We start from the raw sequence: 24,267 nt of genomic DNA, 5'->3' as shown, positions 1-24,267 counted from the left end.
CCCGTAAACTAAAAAAAGCTAGCTGAACACTTGTTCTGCAGCCCAAGGAATAGGTTCAACTACTGTAGGTTGTTTTGGGCAGCTACTGCCACAGCATCACCAGTGACAAACAGCAGCAGCAGAAGGCCCAAATACCTCTCCCTTTCTACAGAAAGGAATATCACCACTCTGGGAAAAAAACAAGTCTCACTGGCAAGACTGATTTAAACTAACTCCCTTCTTTTCCCCCTATTTGGAAAGAGGAAGTAGGTTTCTATATTGAATATTAAAAAACCTAAAAGACAGTGTTCAATTTCATATTTAGTGTAGTTAAATTTATGTTTTATTCTAGCCAAGCTTTTGGGGGAAAAAAAATAGTCATGAATTAACACTGTGTTTAGGAACCAACTCTGAGCTTAAAATCCATGTATTCCAGATAGCGTCAATAAGGTCATGGAATTCCCAACAAGAAACATGGTATTAATGAATTAAAATACCTCCATCTGTTTCAAAAGCAGCTTGCAAGATCAATATCATAATGAGCGGACATACAACCCTGTAACCAATCTGGCAAAATAACCTGTAAGCAATTTTAGAAACCGAGTCCTTATATTGGAATGACTTCCCCACCGTTTAAATATTAAGATATGTTCTAGTTAAAGCTGTTATGATTTTATTAACATTTTCCAAGTTCAGTTAACCATTTAATCTGTTCAAAATGCTCAGCACAGATTTATTTAGAAAGTTAAGCTTCAGAACCAGCTTTAGCTTAGTCATAGCTCCCCTTTAGTCTGCTACAGGTAAATAGATTTTCTGCCTCTTTCCTGCTTCCTTGTGCCTGTGCATATGAACAGAAGACAGAACAAACCTCTCCACCTTGGCCACACTCCACCATCCCTCTGCTGAAAGGAGATACCACGAAAAAAGCTAGAGTACCACTCAATTCATGGGATCAAAGAGAAGACAGATAAGCAAATGTCTGAACAGGATGAGCTCAGCTAGACATGAGAGTTTGACCTGGTGAATGCTAGTAGTCCTGTAAGAGCAGGCAAAATTGTTACAGTACTGCTGACAGCTACTGAAATCATACCTAGACTAAAGCTCATAATATTTCACAAGTTACTCCAAAACGACTCAATTCAAAATAATGCAAAAATATGTTATCTGCTTCCATAGGTCCCAAGACTCTTCAAGACAAACTGTCAACAATACCTACATAACACCTACTGGCATATGAATTACTTAATTTATTACTATTTAGGTAACTACTATGCCCCTACACTTTTGTTTCTCATAACCCCATCCCAAGACACATCTTGAACTATTTATAAATTTACGTAGACACAAGTGACTAACACTGAAGAACTATGGACTGGATCTGCTAATATTTCACATTTTTGCTGTCCCAACTGTAATGCAGTTATCATTTACTTACTTTTGATACACAAGAAAAATCTTAAAATTTACCACAATCCCTTTAGTCAGTTCTGTACAGCCATAAGTTTACCAAATCTTTCTCACACCATGTATCAGGAATTTCTTTTCACATGCTACATTAAAAAGCCTTACTATTCTTCACTGTAATATGTACCTCTGATGACTATCCTTGCTAACTTTTCAGAATGTTTAAAAGCAACATAAGAGAGAAATAGTTCTTATTCTTCTATTTTAATGTGTTTACAACAACCCAAAACCATTCTGAATGAAGTATTAAAAATCATTTTTATTTGAAGTAGTTAAAGCAGTAGACCACCTTCTACAAAATCAAGCAGCTATTGCTAGTGACACTTCATTTAACTAAAGAAGTATCAGCAAAGAGCACTGAAAAGCCTGACAGGACTGCAGGGTTTTGGGTTTTTTTTGGTTTGGTTTGGTTTTTTGGTTTTTTTTTGTTGGTTTTTTGGTTTTGGGTTTTTTTTTGGGGGGGGGGGGTGGGGGGGGGTGGGGTGTTGATCCAGCCTCTAAAGAATAAGAGGACATTTCTCTTCTCAGATTTTAGTAGTTTCCAGCATGTTTCCTCAAGTAGGAGAAAACCTGATATTTTGGCAGGCTCTCTCAGAGATGGTATCTTAAGTCATTCCCTTCCTCATTGACCACTTAAGCCAGGTCAGTCATCTGCACTCTAGCCATGAGACAACATGCATCAGCAGCACTGTACTGCATTTACGGCATTGGTCTTACTTGTCCCCAGCAGCACTATCACACTGGATTACCTAGCTGTGGTGTGTAATTGGCTAAGAACAAAAAGTGATTTATCCCTTCCAAATTGGTTTCATGGAGAAAAACCTTCTCCCTTCTCCAACAGTGAGCTCAAATTAGCTTTTGCAGTGTGGGCCTAGGAAGACCAAGACAGGGAAATTAAGTTAAGTTGTTTCCATTCTTGTCCCTATCCCTTCAGGAAGCCTGTGAAGATTCCCTTTATTCATGCCTCTCTTGTGTGGCTTAATTAACAAACAAGTTAACCCGCATGATTTCAGGAAGCATAGCTTAATGACTTTGGAAATCAAACTGTTAGGGACACGTTACCTACAATTTCCCTGGCTCTGCTTCGTAGCCTACACATAGAGTAATTTGAAAGTCCCAGAAATGAGGAACAGATTAATCCCCTCTAACAGGTTCTGAAGCTGAAAACGTGACAAGGGCTATGTCCTGCTTCTCTGACGGGACTGCATACAAACAGCGCATGGGGTAATGTCCAGTGTAAGGCATAGAATGGAATATGAGAGCTGTAAGTGGAAATGCATCACTCTGCATAACGTATTAGCAGCTTTGCAAAATGGTTACTGAGGGTAGCAGAAGAAAATGGCACCCAAAGATGCTTAAATATCCAACTACGTTAAACAGACTTAAAACTGAAAACCTGATCATGGTCTTTTAAGCCAACAAGGGTATATTGTGATTTAGTGTTTATCTTCTGAGGCTCATTGCTGTTTAAGACTAATGTATATTGATTCACTGTTTGTATATTACCTATTCATAATAGGTTTAAAGTTGTCCCTAACACATAAAGAAAATCCTTTCCAGAAGTGCATGCTCTTCTTATTTAAAAAACTTGAACTGTTCGAAGTATATTGTATTTTCCTTCTACAAGGGGAAAAGGGAATATGTGCTGTGCACAAAAGAATAAACTAAAGACCAGGGAGATGGATAACAGCAGCGCTCACCAGATGTATTTAGTAACTAGACATTTGCCACAGCAGATCCTAGAAACAATTATGTTATGCATATAATCACTTCCCCGTCACTTCAAAGACACTAATGCCTGCTCTGTCACCTTTTAAGAGCTTAGCAGCAGTGAGATATAAAACAGAATAAGCTGGCAGCAGTATCATGGTCTACTAGGCATGTTCATTAGCAGTTAATTAAAAACTAGACACCTGCCATAAGAAATGTGCTCAAAAAAGGATGAGTAACAGGTCTGTCTTACTACCAATTATCATCATTACTTGCAGAGCAAGGGCTGTGTCCACTTTCAGAGAGAAGTGGGAAGGTAGAGAAAAGTGCAATGATGCATACATAAGTGACTGCACTGAGGTAATTAGCCACAGCAATAATTTTAAAAGCATCAGTAGTTCACCCACCGTTTTGTTGCAAAACCAGAAGTTCTTCATATTTGCAAAGGGAGAAAAGGAATGACAAATTCAGCTTACTGTATGGTCTACATGTAGGTTTTATTGCCTCCAATTCTTTTCCCAGTATCCCCCTAACCAGACAGCAAAGACCCAAAAATCAACAGAGCACTTGCTTCTCTGAGCAAGCACCTCCTAACAATTTTTAAGGCAGTACAGTTTTTCACCTCCAACATCCTAGGCAAGTTCCAGCTATAAAGAGCTCTTTAACTAGGACCTAAAATTTGGAATTAATTTTCAATGTCTGACAGAGACTTCCAGAGACAGTGTTAGTAAGTCTTTGTGAAACAGATTTCCTACATATAAACAATGACACATCTCCTTTAGGTTCCTTGCTTATCAAGACAAAGCATGAGCTCCTACAATCCCACTTCCCATCTTAAAGTAGCTCTGTTGAGGTCACAAACACCTATGGCTTACTTAAAAATCTAGTTTTGAATTCCTACCATTAAACAGTTAGAGCATTCTGTTCTTAAACAATGTGTGATATACTGCTCAGTATCTGTTGAAAGGCACTGAATTAAAAATTCAGATGTGATTGTACATGAACAGTGGAAAAAAGGTCACACCTGGTCCCAAACTACAATAGCTGTCTTCTCTTGTGCCCTTCTAAATAAATACCCGGGAGTAAGAAACTTTTTCAAAAAACTTATCAGTACTAGCACCACATTCCCCCAAGCTCCATAGAGGTGTTCTGAAAAAATATCTGGCAAGCACAAAAGTCATTTAGAGACCTAAAATGTAAAGGGCACTATTTCATGCCAACTTCTGTAAAACTGAAGAAATATGATTTGTTAAACTTAAGCAGCCAGAAAGACATGACAGGAAAACATGTATTACTGTGTTTAGTTTCACTGCCATATGCTCTCTCTTAGCAAAGGGAAATCTTCAGGTTTTTTATTTGCTTGTCTAAGTAGCAGATGGAAGTGAGAGCCTGTATCAAATGTCTAAGGCCAATGAACATGAGGGCCACTGTCTGAGCACATGCAGCTAGCCAACAAAGTGATAACCTTCTCCCTCACTGTTTAGAAATATTCTTAAAACCTATATTGCAAATGTAACCTTCAAAAAAAAAAAAAAGGAAAAAACCTCAAGATTATGCTTCTGTCAGATCCAGTCTTCTGCCTCATTCTAAAAAAAACCCGAAACCCTGCACATACCACCCACGCTACAAACAGTCAAATCTAGGAGTAAACTCATTGGACAATCTAAGCCATTAATTAATACTGGCATTTAAATTTCTGTAGGTACTTTCAAAAGAGTATTTCAGCTACACAGAAGAACATAGTGCAGGATAACAAACAACCTCCCTTAAGAATATATCCACATTCTTCTACAACAGAGTGCCTATATCAGCGGACAAGTGAAAAGCTACAGGTACCATCTACCCACATTTCTGGAAGGCCTTTGATATGGTCCCCCACAACATTCTTGCCACTCAATTGGAAAGATATGGGATTGATGTATGGATTGTTAGATGGATGAGGAACTGGCTGGATGACCACAGACAAAGAGTCAATGGCTCAACATCCCCACAGAAACCAGTAACTACTGATGTCCCTCAAGGGTCCATAACGGGACCAACACTATTCAATATCTTCATCAGTGACATAGCTAATGGCATTGAGTGCACCCTCAGCAAGTTGCAGGTGACAGCAAGCTGAGTGGTGCAGTTGATTTACTTGAAGGAAGGGATACCATCCAGAGGGACCTTGACAGGCTTGAGGAGTGGGCCCATCATCATGAGGTTCAACAAGGCCAAGTGCAAGATCCTGCACCTGGCTCAGGACAATCCCCAGTATCAGTATAGACTGGAGGCTGAATAGATTGAGAGCAGCCCTGTGGAGAAGGACTTGGGGATACTGGTGGATAAAAAATTGGACATGCACCAGCAACATGCACTTGCAACCCAGAAAGCCAATCGTATCCTGGGCTGCATCAAAAGAAGTGTGGCCAGCAGGTTGAGGGAGGTGATTCTGCCCCTCTACTCTGCTCTGGTGAGACTCCACCTGGAGTACTGCAACCAGTTCTGGGGTCCACAGTGCAAGAAAGACATGGACCTGTTAGAGCAGGTCTAGAGAAAGGCCACAAAAAAGATCAGAGAGGGCTGGAACACTTCTCCTACAAAAGAATGCTGAGAGAGTTGGGGTTGTTCAGTCTGGAGAAGAGAAGGTTCTGGAGACACCTTACTGAAGCCTTTCAAAACTTAAAGAGAACCTATAAGAAAGATGGAAAGACACTTTTTACCAGGGCCTGTCATGATAGGACAAGGGGCAACAGTTTTAAACTGAAAGAGGGTAGGTTTAGATTAGACATAAGGAAGAAGTTTTTTATGGTGCAGGTGGTGAGACACTGCAACAGGTTGCCCAGGGAAGTTGCGGATACCCAAACATTGCAAGTGTTCAAGTTCAGGCTGGACAGGTCTCTAAGCAGCCTGACCTAGTAAAAGATGACCCTGCCCACAGCAGAGGCGTTGGACTCGATCTTTGAAGGTCTCTTCCTATCCAAACCATTCTATGATAGATTAACAAACTGATATATGAGCTATCCAATATGGATTGCTTACTACTCCATTTTCTAACTTTGCTTCAGCAGCAGAAACTGTGTTTACTCTTCATTGCTTTTGGATATTTCTTTTTCCTCGATAATACCAGCATTAGACTAACTAATCATAAAGTGCATTAGCAGTCCCTGCTTCTGACCTCTTTTAACCCTAATCTTCAGTACGACAGCAGCAATCTGCAAAACTAAGCTCTGAGTTTGCTTTCTTTTGCTGATGACACAAAACTGGGAGGGGTGGCCGATACACCAGATGGCTGTGTTACCATTCACAGGGACCTCAACAGGCTGGAAAAATGGGCTGACAGGAATCTCGTGAAGTTCAAACAAGGGGAAGTGCAAAGTCCTGCACCAGGAGGAAAAATCCCGTGTACCAATAATATATTCCGGGGGCTGCCCAGCTAGAAAGCAGCTTTGAAGAAAAGGTCCAGGGAGTCCTGACAGACACCAAGTTGAACATGAGCCAGCAATGTGCAAAGCACATGAATGGCATCCTGGAATGCATTAGACAAAGTACTGCCAACGGGTTGAGGGAGGTGATCCTTCCCCTCTCCTCAGCATTGGTGAGGCCACACCTGGAGTAGGGCATCCAGTTCTGGGCTTCCCCATACAAGACAGACATGGACATACTGGAGAGCATCCAACAATGGGCCTAGAGAAAGCTAAACAATTTCAGCTCTCTCACCCTGTCCTCATGTGTGAGATGCTCTGGTCACTTAATCATCTTTGTGGCCCAATGACAGAGCAAGAGGGAATGAGCACAAACTGAAACATGGGAGGTTCCTCCTCAATATCAGATTTTTTTTAATTTTTTTTTTTTTACTGTGTGGGTATTTGAGCACTGGCACAAGTTGCCCAGGGAGGCTGTGGAGTCTCCATCCTTGGAAGTATGCAAAAGCCATACAGACACAGTCCTGTGCAACTGGCTCTAGATGGTCCTGCTTGAGCAGGGGGGAGTGGACCAGATGACCTCCAGGCGTCCCTTCCAACCTCAGGTATTCTGAGATTCTGCAATTCTTATTGTTTACTGCTTTCTCCCTCTTTAAAAGTGTTTTAGAAAAATGAGAGTCAGCTACTACTATTATTGCTTAAATTTCTACCCAATTCCCTTGAAACATCTGTATTTCTTTTGGTTCATTTGGTTTTCTTACTTCCTTTTCTTCTAAATGCTCCGATTTTATTCTGACAGATAGGAAGCCTAACTATACCACAGTAAACAAACCTGAAAGTGCCCACCACTGCATCTCTAGCTAGCGAGCCAAGAATGGAGCCTTTGTAGTTTTGTAGTTGTTTGAAAACTATCCATTATGTGCACAAGCCACAGTGCCATGGGTGCGGGAAGACAATATCCCGTCAGAATAAAGACAGTGTCTTCAGCAAGCCTCTTCCATCTATAAACCATGTGAAATTTCATTGTTCTACAGAGATTTAAGTCCACAGAAGGACAGTATCGGCAAAAGCTATCCAAACCCGTATATTTCATACATATAAAATTTGTGTAGCAGAGGCATGATTATTTAAAGACCCAACTGTCTCCTGGGAAAAATTCTGTTCCTTTTTTTATGCTTTATTACAGAAGATGCATAGGATAGTGTCTTTGAGTCTTACCATTTATTTTCCACTCTCACAAGAAAAAAACAATATCAAAACTTATTTACAAATCTGACTTTGATGTCAGAAAGCAAATATAAAAGTCAAACAAGACGAAAAAGTTATCTTAAGTTTGTTCTTTGTTAATATTTTCTATTACAGGAATCTGCTTCAAACTAATGTTGAATTTCTAAACAGAAGGCTCTTCAAGTTTTTCAGTTCCTGTTTCCACTTGTTCAAACAACACAAACTGCACTAACAAGTCTCAACTTTTTTGAAGCAGTAAAGGGTTGCATAAATTGCCTCACATAAACCGGAAAACTGATGCTACACTGGGATAAAGGCAGCTCCCCCCCTACACGTTCCCCAAGCAGACCTTCTCTCACAAACTAACTTCATCTCTAGGGTAAATGAAATAAGGCTGAGAAACTGTATCTCACCCCTCTGCTGATACAGCAATTATAAGAACACTAACAAACTAAGTCTTTCTGCCACCTTATCTATTAAAAATAATAAAAAAAATCAGATACAAGACCCTCAGCATGTTCAAGATACTCCATATGAAGCTACTGCAAAACAACACGAAGTTTATGGTTCTCAGTTAGAGTCTTTTATCTGTTTTCCTTTCTTAACTCTTTTCTACTTGGTCCCTTGATTCCTTCCTCCTGCTGTTACTTCCCTCCTTTTCAGTATTCACTTTTAGTCCTCTGCTATGGGATCCTCCTTTAGGAATCAAGTCTCGTCTACTCTTTGTTCTTCAGAAAACTTGAAATAGGAAAAGCAATGCTGATTTCAACTGGGTCATGAAGATTAAAACGACCACTTCATGCTCTAAAGCTCCCACTACACTTTTACACTGATGCCTACCTGTTTCACTGTAAAATGTATTTCTTCAACAGATTTATCCTGCACAGTTTTGCCACAGAATACTAAACCTGGACAGCTCTAGAGTCTGCTTTTTTTTTTTTCTCCTTGCATTAGAGTTTCTTTAATCTTGCTAAAGTAAGGAAAGTTAGCATAAACACAAGTGTAATTCCCCATATACTTTCTGTATATAAGGCTAAAAGTTCTTCTCTATTTAAAGAATGAAAGTAAAAACTAGTTGCAGTCATGAAAGTGCCCCACTAACTTCTCTGAAGCAAAAGTATGTATTTGTTGATTGGCTGTGTAGTTCAACAGAAAAATTACGATACTGGGAGAAAACACATATTCTAATGTGGGACCAGCAAACCACTGGTGCACATGAGCCACCTCCAAAGAGCCCACAAAAGGCAACCAAGACAGCCAACAAGGGTCAAAGCAGTTATACCGAAGCCTGCATCTACCTAGCAAAACTATAAATTCAATTTTTCATTACTACAACAGGAAAAAATTTTTGAGAGCTCCTTAAAATCTATATATAAGACAGATAAATACTAAGTATATTCTTTAGCTTGTATTTTAGAACATGTTCTGTATTTCATGAGGATTTTTTTTAAATAAGGAAAATGAAGTCTCTCAACACAAGAAAGGCTTTGGTTGCTATCAATGTGAATTACATAGCCAGTACCAGCCTACCTACAAGTACAGACACAGTGCACTTGTTGAATCACAGGATCGCATTTATAACTATTTATAAATAGTTAGCTTTACACCAATGGAACCAAGAAACAGGTCTTCAATGCTCCCCAATATAATGTAAATAGCAAATATAAAAAAAATTTCCAAGGGTAGCTTATTAACTATTGATTATTTCCTGCATCACCATTACAGACTGCAGACATACAGACTGCAAGGGTGAAAGAAGCACTTTATCTTTTCTTTCTTTATCACCAAGCTGAGCAACAACTTTGATCTTTGCTGGGCCTTTCTGTCTCACTTCGAACAGCTAGGTTTCTCTGCCCTTCCTTCTGGCATTTTGGAGGGCAAGCCCAGGTACCAGAATTAGAAATATAAAGAGATATTACACTTCAGGGCTCTTCAAAAAGATCACTCCTGTAAACAGTAATGACAGATGTGGGTGACCCCACCCGAATGATTTGTCACCACACCCAGTGAACGAGCACATCAGCTGTTTTTCCACTAAAGTGATCAGCAATTAACTATTTAACAAAAGTTTAGTGATAATTGTTAAATGGCAAGATTTTTAACAACCCATTGACATAAAGGGAATAATTATTTAGTACGGCCAGCATGACTGGCAGTTTCACAAGAGTAGATCTGCACTAGCAGCCTAGCTATGCTGTGGACCCTCTGTGGAGCATCCCACACCAGGAGAGCCCTGCAGCTAGGACACAGGATATTGCCAGCAGATGGAATTCTTCCAGTTCAGCAACATCTTCTCCCCAAGGTGCATTAGCACTCCACTAGTGTAGCTGCATCCACATAAGGGCTTCTGCCAACAAAAAGGAAGGGTTTTCTTCCCTCCTCCATGCTTTTAGGTACTGTAAGTCAACCTAAAACTTAATAGCTTGCACCAAGTGCAGACCTATCGAAGCACGGCTAGTGCTTCTATCAGCAGCTATGCTGGCAACACAACAAGCAGCCCACAAACTAAAGACCCTTTTCTAGCATAACCTTGTATGTATAGACACACACATATAACATATCATATATACACAATGATATTTTTTAATATATCATTATTATATATTACATATACTATACATTATATATTACACATACTATTCTGTATATATTATATGTATATATATTGATTGTGTATACTTTTATATAAAAATATAAAAGTTCTTCTGCATAGCTTTTTCACTGATAGCTCTTCTAAAAATATGTATTACAGGGCTAGCTTAAGACCAGTTCCTGTCTCAAACAGTTTACAGAAGAAAAAGGAAATAGAAATAAGTCAGAAGAGCAAGTTCTAAGCATCCTTGTATTATTAATGGCACATTTTTTTCCCTTAGGTTAAATAATGTTGGGTTTTTTCCCTTAGGCTAAATTCTGAAGAAATAAGGGACAAACAGCAAAGCTGAAGTTGCATTGGAGGAACAAGACTGCAACAATGGAGGAACCAGAGAAGCCTTTATAAAGGACAGATGCCACAGAGCAAGAGGGAGTGGAGGGGTAGAGTCACAGTAAAAATGGGAAAAAATTATCCTTGCACAGAACATGTCTTCACAAAAGGACTTCCAGACTCCAAGGGAAAGTAACAAATTCAAAACCACATTCTAAAAAAAAAAAACCACAAAAGACTACCTTAAATACTGTTGGTCCAGACAAGACAAAGGCTGGTTTTCTGAAACCAGTTACATTCTTCTGAACACCGTCAGTGTAAGTCAGTTTGAGAACAAAGCTTTTCTTTAATTTTAAACAAGTACATATTGCTTTCTCTGAAGACTCAGATGCAAGCCTTAAGTCTCTAGAATGAAGCTGTCAGAACACATTGCTTCTGGTTTGCAGAAACTGCCAGCACATTTTTTTTTTCTGGGGCAACCATAAATTCCTGCTATTACTCATCTTCTAACCTCAAATCTACATATTTGCCTTTTTAGCTACTCTTAGCATGCCACTACCATCCAACAACACTTCAAAAAGCACGTTCTTGCTGCCACAGCAGCCAAACCCAACTAGTTCCAGCACACACCAATTTGGAAATTACTTAAAGATATTACTCTAGGGGTTTTTATTACTGATGTATGATTATCTTAAAAAGTATTTATTCTCCTTCCAGGCTCTTTTAGTCTCCAGAAATTTAAATCCTGCTGAACTTGAAGATAGTAATGATGGAGTAGAAAGGCTTTTTGGTAAATTAAAATCTGGAAGTTGAATATAGTATTTTAAATTACGATCATCACCCTTTTGTCGCAGCTACTACTAACTAGAAAAACATTTCAGAGATATCAAAGAATTAAAAATAGGACAGTCATGAGAAAAGCATTACATTGATTTTTATTTACTATTCCAAGCCACAGACCAGATTCTTGGATATTTCTTATACATTCTGTAACAACTTCCACCTACCAAATGATTACTTCTGAACAGGCATTTGAACAATCCACTTTTGCTAATCCTTGCTTTTACTACTTCAATACTACTGCTTGTCAGTATTCAATTTAAAGAGCTACAGTTAGCCAGCACCTTTAAAAACAGTACTGGACATTCTCATGAAGTTAAGTGTTAAACAAGACAGCAACCATGGTAGTTCAGCAGGTACTCTGAAAAAATAATGCAGCTACCAGATACCAGGAATCCTGCTGTTGATACAAACTCTTCAGCATATTGAAGAGTTATAGCTAACTGCTGTACAAACTGTCTTTGCCCTGCCTTTAGTATTTCCTAAAGTTATCCTAAATGCCTATGCTAGTCTTGCTCTGTGCAAGAACCGGGAAAGCCAGCTTCCCTCCCTTCTCTTCCAGTCCTCCCACACAGCCCCCTCTCTTGACAGTTTGCCTTGCTCTTCCCCCTTGAAAGATAGTGGGTTGCTGTTTTCTTGCACATTTCCAGTGTTCAATATTTACTGTACTTTGTGTCCCCCTTTACCTCCCTCCATCCCCTCTGCACCTCTCTCTTCACTTTCCTACTCCCACTGACTGCATCTTTGTCACAGTCACCCAGTGACAGCTATATTTTGCCTGTGTGGTACATGCCACTCTCATCGGCACACTGACAGTTCACCTTAGTGTATCAGTGTTTGCTTCTCAAAACTAGACCTTAGTTCCTTTCAGATCTGTACGCTTCATTCTTTGCACCTCTCTCTCCTACTGAAAAGTAGTCCAGCTTAAAGCCCTACACCATTTAACATGTAAACTCACAACAGCTTTCTCTATTCCTACTCATGTTACAGGACAACTCCATGACCATGCTTTGATTCATCCTTATGCAACTAACTTCTTTGCACTCGATTTCACCTCATGTGCAGTCCCTGCTGAGCTTCTCTTTTGTCTGTGCCAACCGATTCATTCTTCCAACCAACTCTTACCTCCTCCAAACCCACCACATCACGGACTACTTGCAAGAGGAGCACTAAAGATTACATCACATCTTTATCTCAGCCTACTGACTCTTCACCTGCTCCAATTCCCCCACTTGTCTCACTTCAAGTATGAATACAAAGCAGACATTTATAAGAGAGAAGGTATACTCATCTCTTCAGTTTGCCTCCTTTTACTTCCTTGGTAACTTAGGGAAAACGTAGATAATATTCACAAAAACTATCTTCAATCATGGAAAGCTATTCTGCCTGCATATACTTTAATCAAGAGAGGTGCTTTGAATCACTCTCTAGAGGAAGTAATCCTTCCCTCTGGGATTAAATAACCAACCCTTCTGCGCCAATGACATATATATATATATATATATATATATATATATATGCACTCCTCTGCCTCAGCCACCTTCAAAAGCAAACTCATCCCTAAACCCCTATTTTTTCTTTCTGGTAGCCCTTCCATATTTTCTTTATTAAAGCTCACTGAACATGCTTTCTGTAAATCCTTGCCTTGAACTATACTATTCCAGCATTTTGACCCACCTTTAGTCCCTTCCATTCCGCTGAAACTATTCCTTCCAAACCAGTCTGTTTAACAGTACTATTTGAAGCCAAGTTCACAAAAAGAAGGAATCGCCTCTTCCAGCATATCACTATCCTCTGCTTCTATCTACTAACCCTTCCTGAAACCATATTCTCCACTGACTTTTCTGGTCTTCTGTTTACTATTGTTAAGATTAGAAAAACCTGCATATGTGGCAGTCCCTGCTGCACCTCTCTCCCGCTGCAAAACAGAAGAACTTACATCTCTACACCATTCAGCATGTACATTCCACATCCTCAACATCTGCCCAGTAGACAGTAATCTAGCAAGCGGTACAAACTCACTGTTAGTACCTCACATCTCATCAGAATCTACCTTCTCTCTGCATTCACAGTTGCATATCTTCAGGACTGAGCTCTAGCTAACCACATTTTTTCCAACCATCTCCCTTTCACTCCTTTCTTGAAAGCTGTTTAGCTTCACAAGTTTGTAACCATATACTTGGTCTCACCTTTGACTTGTAGTTTAGATATTAGATCTAGAGGAGAGAGCCACCTAAAGATCTTTTGGTTTTCTTTTTGGACAAGATCCAAGATGCAGCTGTTTCTATCCACCCACATGTGAAACCTTGCAAGATAAGGGAGGTCTGGCCTGCAACTCAATTACAGTTGACTTCTGGATGCAATCTTCCCCTCTTCAGAATGACTGAGAATCATGTTCTCCAGGAAATTATCATCTCGTTTAGACACCACCCTCCTCTATATTGCTGCTCCAAGGTCTTCTGTTTCCCCATCAGTGCAGAGTACACAGAGCGGGGTGGGGGGCAGGGAGGATGGGGAAGGCAATGTCAAGTGGAAACCAAGTTTGGCTAACACTATCTATTCATTCACATTTTAAACACCTTCTCCTAGGTGTTCTGTTTTGAGTAGGACAAACGACCAATACACTTCAATAATGCTTTCTTATTTTTCCTCAAAACCTGGTGGCAGTAACAATAAAGATCTGGACATTGTTTGGGGACTGGTATTTTGAGAACACCAATTGTCATGCTGACAAATACCTTCTCCCTTTGCTACCTATTTTAAACTTAGTTTACAAGTCTGGAGCCTTGTATTCTGAAAGCACCTACCATGACAGAATCCTAGCATGTAATTAAGGTTTCCACATACTTTAAAAAAAACAAACAATGAAGAATAACCCAGGATTTTACCACACAATAAAGTTCTTATTGCTAGAGTTTAGTAATTTAGACTTGGGGTTAGCTATTTTATGTTAAAAGTGAGGACGTAGTGTTTTGTGCTCACTAGATCTCATTTTATTTAATTTAAAAGAACTAGGCAATTTCCCCTCCCTTAGCACATAATGCAGATCATGGCTGAGAAGGATCTAAAGTAATGCTACAGCTGCTTAGCTCTTCCCTTGCACTAAGTTCTGCATTCATTTCTGCTCTAGTCTGTATTTCTATTTTATAATGAAACATACAGCCTAGTTATTTATAGGCTTTCTAAGGATTAACTACACACTCATAAGAATAAACCCTCAAGAGGTTAACCTCATCCTCTTAAGCTTCACACACTACAATCCCAGAGATAGCTGGCAACCACAGCCAGAAGAAAAAATAATCCCACATCTTGCTAATCCTTTAGCCATCACCTCATGCAACAGTGGAGAGACCTCTCAGAGGCCTACAACTCAATCTGTCTCAAGAGTACTGTCAATCCAAAAGATACATATTTCACAGAACTATTAGCAACCTACCTCAAAAGGCAAAACAAGACATACCTGGCTACTCAGTGGTACACTAAAATCGTGCATCTAAAATGCAATGCTAAAAGATTCCAGCTTGCTGCTTATATTTCCTATTCAGATATTTGCCTGTTCTACACATAAAACTACCTAGTTTATTAATTTGACAGTAAATCTAACAAATTTTGCATTGTTTACATCTAGACAGATCTATTTAACTGTCTCTTATACTTCCTAGCATGAACTTTGAGTACCTTTGCTCTCTCAAAAAAAACCCAAACAAACCGCCCTTCAGGTTAAACCATGATAATCTACCTAATTCTTTCATACCATGATCTGGATCCTCCCTTAACCCCAAATGTGGACACTGCCTGCAGCTGCAGGAGTGCCATGGAATTAACAGGTGCACTTATCTTCTTAAGTCTAAGTTTTCTGTTTTGTGTATTATTTATCAAGCAAAATTGCTGCTTCATTCAAAATTAGTACAACAAACACTAAATGATGTAGTTTAAAAAAATTGGGAAGGAGGTTGTTTAGCTGCTCTGCTACCCCACAGCTGAAGTTAAAGCCTTCAAGTACATGCAGGAAAAGTATAAGGCGAGAAGTATGACTGTTAATAACGAAATATCATGCACAGTTCTTTCCTGAAGTAAGAATTTTTAATCAACACAGAGGATTAGCACTGCCTAGAAGCTCACCAAGTCCAACTATGTAACTTTTTTTTTTAAATATGTCAATTCATTCATTCTCTTTTGTAGATGCTTAATATATACTGATTCCAAAGCATGTCTTTCGACTGTGTGGCTAAATTCTCTGAAAAATCTCAGTCCCATGAGACTACAAGTCCCTATCCTCACAGTCTGTCCTCTAATAGGCTTTCACCTTTTCAGCTGGAAATAAAAAAAAATATGAAATAAACATAGTTCAAAATCGTCTTAAATTTCAAGAAGTTGTTCCTACTAATTAAAGGTTTTGTTCCCTTCCAGAATTCACACATGGCCCAGCAGCAACAGGAATTGCTCCAACTCAGCCAAGCCAATTGGGAAACTCTTGAATCATCTAGTGTCAAGAAACAATGGCCCGTAAAGACAGAAAGGAAGGAGGGGGGAAAAAAGTCAAACCCCAACAAAAATGCTGATTTTATCTAATCAGGAGAAACTACGCAAGTGAACATCAGCTAGGAAAATTAAACTTTCCTCCCAACCTCAAAGTTTATTGTACATAAGTATCCTTGGTAGTATGACACCAGAGGTTACTCAACTGCATTTTCTGCTGTTACAGATTGCTCCAGCATATTTGCATTTTGAAAAGAAGTTTCCTGATCTTTCACGTTCATGATAGATGTCCAAACCGTTAAATTACTATTTCTTTTCTTATCTTGAAAGACACTGCACTTTAGCAGCGTGGCCCTTCCATTGTTCTTCACACTAAGTCGGGTCCCTGAACAATACTGACAGCTGCTATCAAACTGGGCCGTGCTCACTCTCCGTGCAGCTGCCGCTTGTAGAAACAGACTGGCTTCTGATGTGTCCTCCCCTCTGGGGAGAAGGTTTGACACACTGCGTGCTCAGTGAGGGGGAGCAAAGGTCCACTGAATTGTCAACCCAATTTTATGCTATTCAGATTTTCCAGGATGCACACTGTCCCTTTCAAACAAAATCAAGCATATGTCAGAGCATGAAACTTATTGTGTGGCACAAGATAATTATTGATCATGTAAGACTGTAAAAGATCACTGTGACATACATCTAATTTTAGCATCATGTATATGCATGTGTCTACATGGTCAAATGAACTTTGTGCCCAACATGTTCATTTCCTCATTTACAGTTTTGGATTTGTATGGCATCACTCAGAAGTCTTTCAGAAGACACAGGCAAGTATCTCTTCTGGTGAATCCTACATAATTTAAAAACAAAAAAGATGGAGGCTTCTATTACTGCTTCCAAAGAGCTTCCCCCCCGCCCCAAAGGTTCTTAATTGCATGTGGTACTTGTAGATCCTATTGCTTTTAAAAGACTATATTGTGCAGACTTTAAAAAAAGGTACATGACAAGCTTGAGATAGCAAAATTTGATTTGCCTAAGTAGCATTACCCTAAGTCCAGCAAGAATGTTTTTAAATATATTTTAATACATACTTCCATTTACTGCACAAAACATTCTTTAAAAATAGTTCATTAAAAAGGGTTTTCCATTCCATTATCATCCTAAAGAAGTAATTCATTTTAAAAAATGCAAGAAAGTACAGTTCTCTAATCTTTTCTAATCAAACACCACAAATGTACATATGCTGTATTTCAAAGATCAAATCAGGTATTCACAAAGTAATTCATTACGCAAGCAAAGCATAGAGGAGATTGTGACAAATACAGATGTAATTGTGTGGGTTTCTAAGATGTGATTAGCAAATCAACTAAGTAACAGTCAAAATTTGATACGAAGGGAAAAAACAGCGCAGATTTGAAGGGGGGGTATGTTTATGCAAAGCTAAACTGTCAAGTGTAATAAAGCAGCTTGAATAAAATCTAAGCTGAAAATCCACTGAAGCTCCCCATTTCAGGGAGGAAAAGCTATTAAAAGGAAATGAAGGTCACCCTCCCAGTTTATTTCACCTAATTGACTGCCAATAGCTTACCACAGGCAAACCGACTGTAGATCTGCAATTGAGAAACTGATGAAAGGAGAGTTTTCAAGCTGACGCTCATTCTTTTAATCCTCCCTCACTCTTTTTTTTTCCATCTCCAGTTGGGATGTAATTTTAAGCACAGATGGATTAACTGGTTCCATTGTCTGTAGACGTCATTGGACTATGGCACTGTTAATCCGTACAGCAGCATGTCTAATTATCATTACAAAGTGTCTGAGGGAACTATAAAGACCAGCAGGGCATCTTCTCACAAGCAATTAACATAAATTGATAAATGAGTAATTTGAATCCGCTCAAAGCGCTCACATATGAATAAAATCAAAAAGGACGGGTTCTTGTTTCGGCTACTTCTTTCACTTAGTCTGGAAGGGCAGAAAACATGAGAAATATTCTAGACTTAGTGGCAGGGGAAATGAACTCATGCAGTGGAAGGAATGTATGGTTCAGAAAGTTCATTAATACAAAGCAAATGACTTGTGACTGACAACCAGTCACAAGCAAGTAGTATTAACTTATTTCAGCATATTTAGCAGCACATACTTGGTGAAAGGCTATTAGAACACTGTGTCAGACAATTAATACTACTTCAAAAGCAAGTGAAATTTCTCTTCAGTAGCTTGCAAATTTAAATTTCATGAAAGAGTCACAAGAAAGGGAAAGAAAGAAGAATGAATACTTGTACAGGCTCCAAGAACTCAAGTGTCACAAAAAGCATGAGGCAAAGGTAACTAGACATAGTGATATACAATACCTACAAACAAACAAGCAACTCCCCTAATCATTGTGTTTCTTCCTGGAAAAGTTTTGTTATGCACAGAACTGCTGCACAAAACTATTAACTTTATCCCTGCTAAAATCTGCGTGAATCAAGGCAAACACTTCAGCAACACTGGGCATCAAAACAGCTTTAGATATCAAAACAGTAAGCTTATTTTAAAAATAACAAAGCAGTAAGATATGAAAGCAAGTTATACACACTGTAGGAGGTAGACCTGGAAGGCCACGTACCCCGATGATGGCATTCAGTTCGGCCATGGTCACTTGTTTGGCACGTTCTACAGCTTGGGCCACTTGCTGCTGATGCTGTTAAGAGAAGAAGGGGCATGGGGAGGAATTTGTGTTAAGGCATTGACCACATCAAGTCAAACCAGGATCACAAACACCTGAATAACCAGTTTGTCTGAAGAAGCTCAGGCTACCTATTGCAAGACATCTTAAGCAGGTAAAAGGTAACAGTGCCCTATTTCTCACCTGTTCAAGAGCAAACAAGAGCCCTGAAGGCAGCCAGCTCACCTCCTCCCCCATGCCACTTCAATATTAATTTTCTGGCAAATGAATAATCAGTTTCTAATTGAGTTGACAGGACGATAATGTCAACTTCACACTACTGTCAATTTTAACATTTATATACTCTGCCCACACAGCAAAACCTACTGAAATTTCAAACAGGGAAGAAGTGCTTCACTGAACTCAACAAGAATTACAAATAGTCTTTGTAAACTGTCGAGTTTGAAAAGGCATATCCAAAATAACAGGTTTCAAAATGTAACAGCAGCTGCCCACAATATGTTACAATTGCACTCATTCAGACCAGATGCAGGTTTGTAACCTTAAACAGTGTTTTGCATCTGAGCTAACTACTCACCTTTTGCACTAAAATTTGATACACATTATGTAGACAAGATAAGCATGCTTATTTCACTAGATTCACGTTTGACAACTGAATATCAAATAGGCAATCACCATGATTAGAAATGAAAGCATTTTGTTGCATTGGTAATATTTTACAGACTCCCACTCTCCTCAGGCAACGAACGCGGCTGACGAGGCTGAGCCATTGTCGCTAGTTTGAACTCAGATTTGTTAGACCAAATTAGCAGGGGGTTTGCGCACTTCAGCTATAACAGATGTTCCTTACACTTGTGTATTGTGATAAAATTAACATCTTAAAACTAGCTAATTTGCAAACAGAAAAGCAACATAATTGCACTTTAACAGCTGAACAGTTTTACTTACTTCCTGAGACAAAAATGGGATGACTTGTGCACAAATTGTATTCAATCTCTTGGCGATTTCTGTCTATAGAGGAAAAGTATTTTGATTAAAACTGTGGTTTAGGTTTGATGCCATGTATTAACTAGTGTACAGGATTATATTAAGTTCACGCGATGAAGAAAGTAACAAAAAATCCACATCTTCATACTACTGCAAATATAAATAGTTAATATATAAACCCAGATGAGGACAGTGATCTAGTTAGCTACTCTAGGACATCTGCCATATCTAAAGCACCTAATCTGTATATACATGTAGGCACAAATCTGGTCCTTGTACATAGCTCATTAACAAGTAAAGCATTTTTGAAATCCATTAAGTCCAAGATAAAGCCTTTTAAAAGGTAGATTTATTATTACTCAAATTATCAAGCAGCACAACATGAACATAACAGGCATGGAAGAAAAATGTTTCTTTCATGATCAATTTTATCTGCCTATTATAAAGGTAAGATTAGTTTTGCTGACAGAAACACACCATCAGAAGTACAAAAGAAATACCAAAACAGAAGCAAGGCAGAATGGAGACAAAAGGTACAGATTTCTAAAACATCCATATTGAGAGAGAATTAAAATAACGCAGACAAGAAAAAGAATCAGATCAGAAAATGTGATAGTCAATAACAGCAAATTAGTGAAACCATGAGTAACAGAACAACAAGCCTAGGAACCAGCAGAGAACAGAACAATCCTTAACTGAAAACAGCAGAGAAGACAGCAGGACAAAGTCTTTGAGTCCCACTTTTCAACAGCTTTATATATCTCCCACTTTTGGCATGTCAACTTGAACACAGGATTTCCGGTGGGGTACAGGAATCTTTTTCTCTCACTAGTCAGTCTTACCTGTGCTTACAGGTTTTCAGACCTAAGCATTTGCCCACCATTCAGAACCACCATTATAATTAACCCTCAAGGTACTTGCACAACTCCTACAGTTTTCTTTATATCTCCTGCAGTCACTGTAGTGCACTTGCACAAAACCAAAATCAGCATCCAGATGTGAACCCAGTCTACATAAAAGACACTCTGAACAGCTCTTGACAGTCTCTGTCATATCGTTAATCCATACAGATGCTTCTTGGAGTTTTTGTTTGTTTGTTTTAAGACAAATGAAACAAGAGAACCCTGCTGAGAATCATTAGGCCTTCCATACAATGGCATGCATAAACCTGAGTAAAGATGAACTCTTTCAAAGAAGTCAGGTGGAAACATTGCTAACTCATCTGCCGAGCCCTTCCCTGAGCCCTCCCATCTTCCTTAGTTTTTTAGGAAGACACTGCGATGTGCTGATCCTTATACATCAGTCGAGCAGTAATTAGGATACAAAGGCCATCCCCCACTTTTATGTCTCAACAGACAGGTGGTTTGGGATCTAAGTACAAGTGGCAAGCTTTAACACTGCCCTCTCCACCTCTGACAGAAGTAGGGAAAATATTTGATAGCACTGAGACTTGTAAAACACCATGTCTCTCTGACGTAAGCTTAAGTACTCCCCCTGATGAAAGTCTGGCATTTGACACATCCACCCTAAAGTTTTGCAGAGACAAGAGTCTCCAAAGCCATTCTGCGATGTTTTCTTCCTAGGACAAAAAGCTTCCCCTTAAGTAAGGGCACTGAAGTGACAGTTGCTTTACAGCAAACCTTACCCCCCTGAAACAAGAGGAACAGATCTCTATTCTCAATCGAAACAGCTACCATTTCACACAGTACCACAGCAGTCTGTTTCTGTTTGGTTAGGCCACAACCATAAAATACCCATTATTCTGTGTGTGGCCTTAGTACTGGTAGTACATACATAACAGCAAAGGCAAAACAAGGAAGTTACCAGCTTAACTATTATCAGTTATCAGACTTAACTATTGCTAAATCTGTTGGTACTTTCAGCATCTGTTAACAAGGAACAAAAACTACATGACTGTGAGAATCCACATACTAAAGGGCATTTCTTCACACACATCGTACGTCTCTCCAGAAACCAAGGTATGCCAGCTATGGAAAGAAAGTCTGTTAGACAGCAATCCGTTTGGCTGATGTTTAGCTAAAATGTTTAGGGTCCAAGAAGTTAGTTGCCCTAGACCAATGGGATTACCTTTGTTTTCAGGACAGAAGCCAGGATGAATCATAGCAGGTGATAAGAGGGGAAAAAAAAAAGTAAAGAAACTCATCTGGTTTCTACTGGAAAGTTCTTTAGCCTGCATGGCCTACAAAAAAGTTTCCCTATTCTGTAATACTGAGGTAAATATTCTTATTGTAGCTGTAAGAAAAAAACAATTTTCAGTAGAGTCTATAAAACATGCAAGTTGTCCACGTTATTGGGTTTTCCTGCACAAGTCCCAAGTATCTGAGCTTCACTGCAATAACATAGCATACCGGATGGCACACAGTAAGACAAGAGAATGCAACATCACGCAGTAATTACCAATCTCAATGCAGGTCAATTAGGTTTCTTTAAATTTTTATTTCCTTTCTAAAAAAAGGGGGGCAAAATCAACTTTCCCCCTTTCCTAGTCAATCTTATTTTAAAATTGTCTCAGTACTATCATACCTGACTTAATATAAGAACTGGGAAAAAAAACATATCTGAGTTTGTCTTTACCAAAGCAGGGTATTACTGATGATCATATATGAACAGCATCCTTAATATTCATCCACAGTGCTAGGTAAGCTTAAATGTGTATGCCATAAATAAGTTTATTTTGAGATTTCTTGCTGCCAGTTACAAATGCCACTTAAGAGACATCTGTACTGAAAGGAAACTGAAGAAGACTATGCTATACTTCATAACAAAAGTCTGCTTACATTTAAAGGACAGTTTGCCTCCTAGCACTATTTCGCACACGCTATTAAATAAAGGACTTAAAATTACTTATCCACTATGAGACTTCATACATCTCCTGTTTGCTGCCCTCAAATGTTTAGTAAAAACTATTCTTATTCACAAACATGTTAAAAAATTTTTTTGTTCTCTATCAAGTTGTGAAAGTTAGGTTTTCATGCACAATTCGCCTAATCTTGCCCATCAGGAGTTGCAAGAGTTTGTTTTCAAAATTGAGTAAAAGGAATGTTCATTAAATATAAATCTAGCTGTTCAAGGGGCAATGTACATTCACCTTTCAAGGTGAAATATCTTTGAGTATAATATGCACGTGTCTGTATATAAATATTCATTCTTGAAAGAAAAACCTTTTTTGAAGGAGTCTAGGAGAGCTTCATTAATCAAGACTAGACATCGGTAACTGGTGGCATTTGAGTAAGCTGTATATTCCACATTTGGGGCTCATGCCATTTGAAATTCTTAAAAGAAAGGTACTTATCAGTTACTTCTAGAGGCCTCCCAACATAACAGAGCTATTATGTAACTGCTGATCTTGAGACATGTAGGGCAGTCAGAAGAATGAGTAAACAAAATTTTGCAGAAAGCTGCTTGAGCATAGACAAACACAACTAATTGCCCATGTTCTTTGGCTCCTTGGTAAAGCAGAGTGTAGAAACCTGCATCTCTCATGAAAGCCCTTCTAGCTCTATGGCAGCTCTTGGCAAAGCATCTCAAGTGCCCTTAATTGTTTGTGTTCTTAATGCAGAGCCTCTTGAATACATTCATTTTTAATAGAGGACTTGAGTGTGAGGCCCATCAAAGAATGACAAAACTACATCATTCACTGGTTCTTGCTGTTGTAATGATTTTCTTTTGATTTATTTGCAAGTGACAAGCTTGTCAGACCCCTGACTGAAGTGCTACCCTCCTTTCTGAAGTATCATTAAAAATTAACATGAAGGAATTCAGCTGCATTTTTTAAAATTAAGTTGAGCTGATGGATTTTTTTTTTCTTCACTCATGCAATTTTTTTGCCTCCGTTCCATCTAATACAGGACTTAAATGTTTTGACCTAACCATTGCCAAACTCAAGTGTTTGTACTTGTTTCTTGCTAAAGTGAATTCTTAACATAATGACAAAGAACAAAGCAGCCAGACTAGTTATAACATTCATTTAAATTCAGTCATTTTACGAAGCAGTTAAGAAAGAGCTTGTATATACAATTGTAATTTTTTTTTTCTTTCTGCATTGTTAAAAAAAAAACCATTGAAGTGTCTTCCTCTACAGTAGTCTATTCCAGATCATTTTACATTTTGACAGCACATACTTTCCAAAGCACCATGTAAAATATCATACCTAAATCAACATGATTTCTTAAACAACTACAGATTTTTGCACTGGAATGAAAAGAAGGAAGTATAACACAAGTATCCAAACCCTAACTGTATTTCTCACCACACCTAACACCCATGTGTATTTTATCACTAATGCTGGAAGCCCAAGCCTACGGGACCCACCGTCACTTCTGAGTGAAGAATGCAACCTTCTTCTGAGAAGAATTAGTTAATTGCCTTTCAGCTTCAGAGGTTTCAACAACAAGAATTTTGGTTTTGCTCCAACCAGTGTGTACCATACATGTCCCTGAAGTGACTTTAGCTATAGCATCCATGGTGATCTAAAGCAAAAATTAAATCTTACAACACATTATTTCTAACAATCAGTTGTATTGTGACAACTGCTCTATTATTAGTGCTGAGACTCCTTAAAGCTGTCCAGA

General features: G+C 38.8%; 1 protein-coding gene across 5 annotated transcripts in view; it reads right to left on the bottom strand.

Annotated features, from left to right (window-relative positions):
* The window catches only part of TLE1 (TLE family member 1, transcriptional corepressor), a 75,157-nt gene that overhangs the window by 32,791 nt on the left and 18,099 nt on the right, over nucleotides 1–24,267 (bottom strand). For 3 of the 5 annotated variants that reach the window (XM_049794543.1, XM_049794547.1, XM_049794544.1), the window contains exons 5-6: nucleotides 19,637–19,699; nucleotides 18,599–18,703 (exon numbers count right to left, since the gene is read on the bottom strand). In XM_049794543.1, coding sequence (XP_049650500.1) covers nucleotides 18,599–18,703; nucleotides 19,637–19,699 — 168 coding nt within the window. The remainder of the gene's footprint in view (nucleotides 1–18,598; nucleotides 18,704–19,636; nucleotides 19,700–24,267) is intronic. The other 2 variants (XM_049794545.1, XM_049794546.1) reach the window with 1 other exon arrangement.

The sequence above is a fragment of the Accipiter gentilis genome, chromosome Z (genome assembly GCF_929443795.1).
Source record: "Accipiter gentilis chromosome Z, bAccGen1.1, whole genome shotgun sequence".
Taxonomy (NCBI): Eukaryota; Metazoa; Chordata; class Aves; order Accipitriformes; family Accipitridae; genus Astur; species Astur gentilis.
This window is presented reverse-complemented; position numbering and strand designations above follow the sequence as displayed.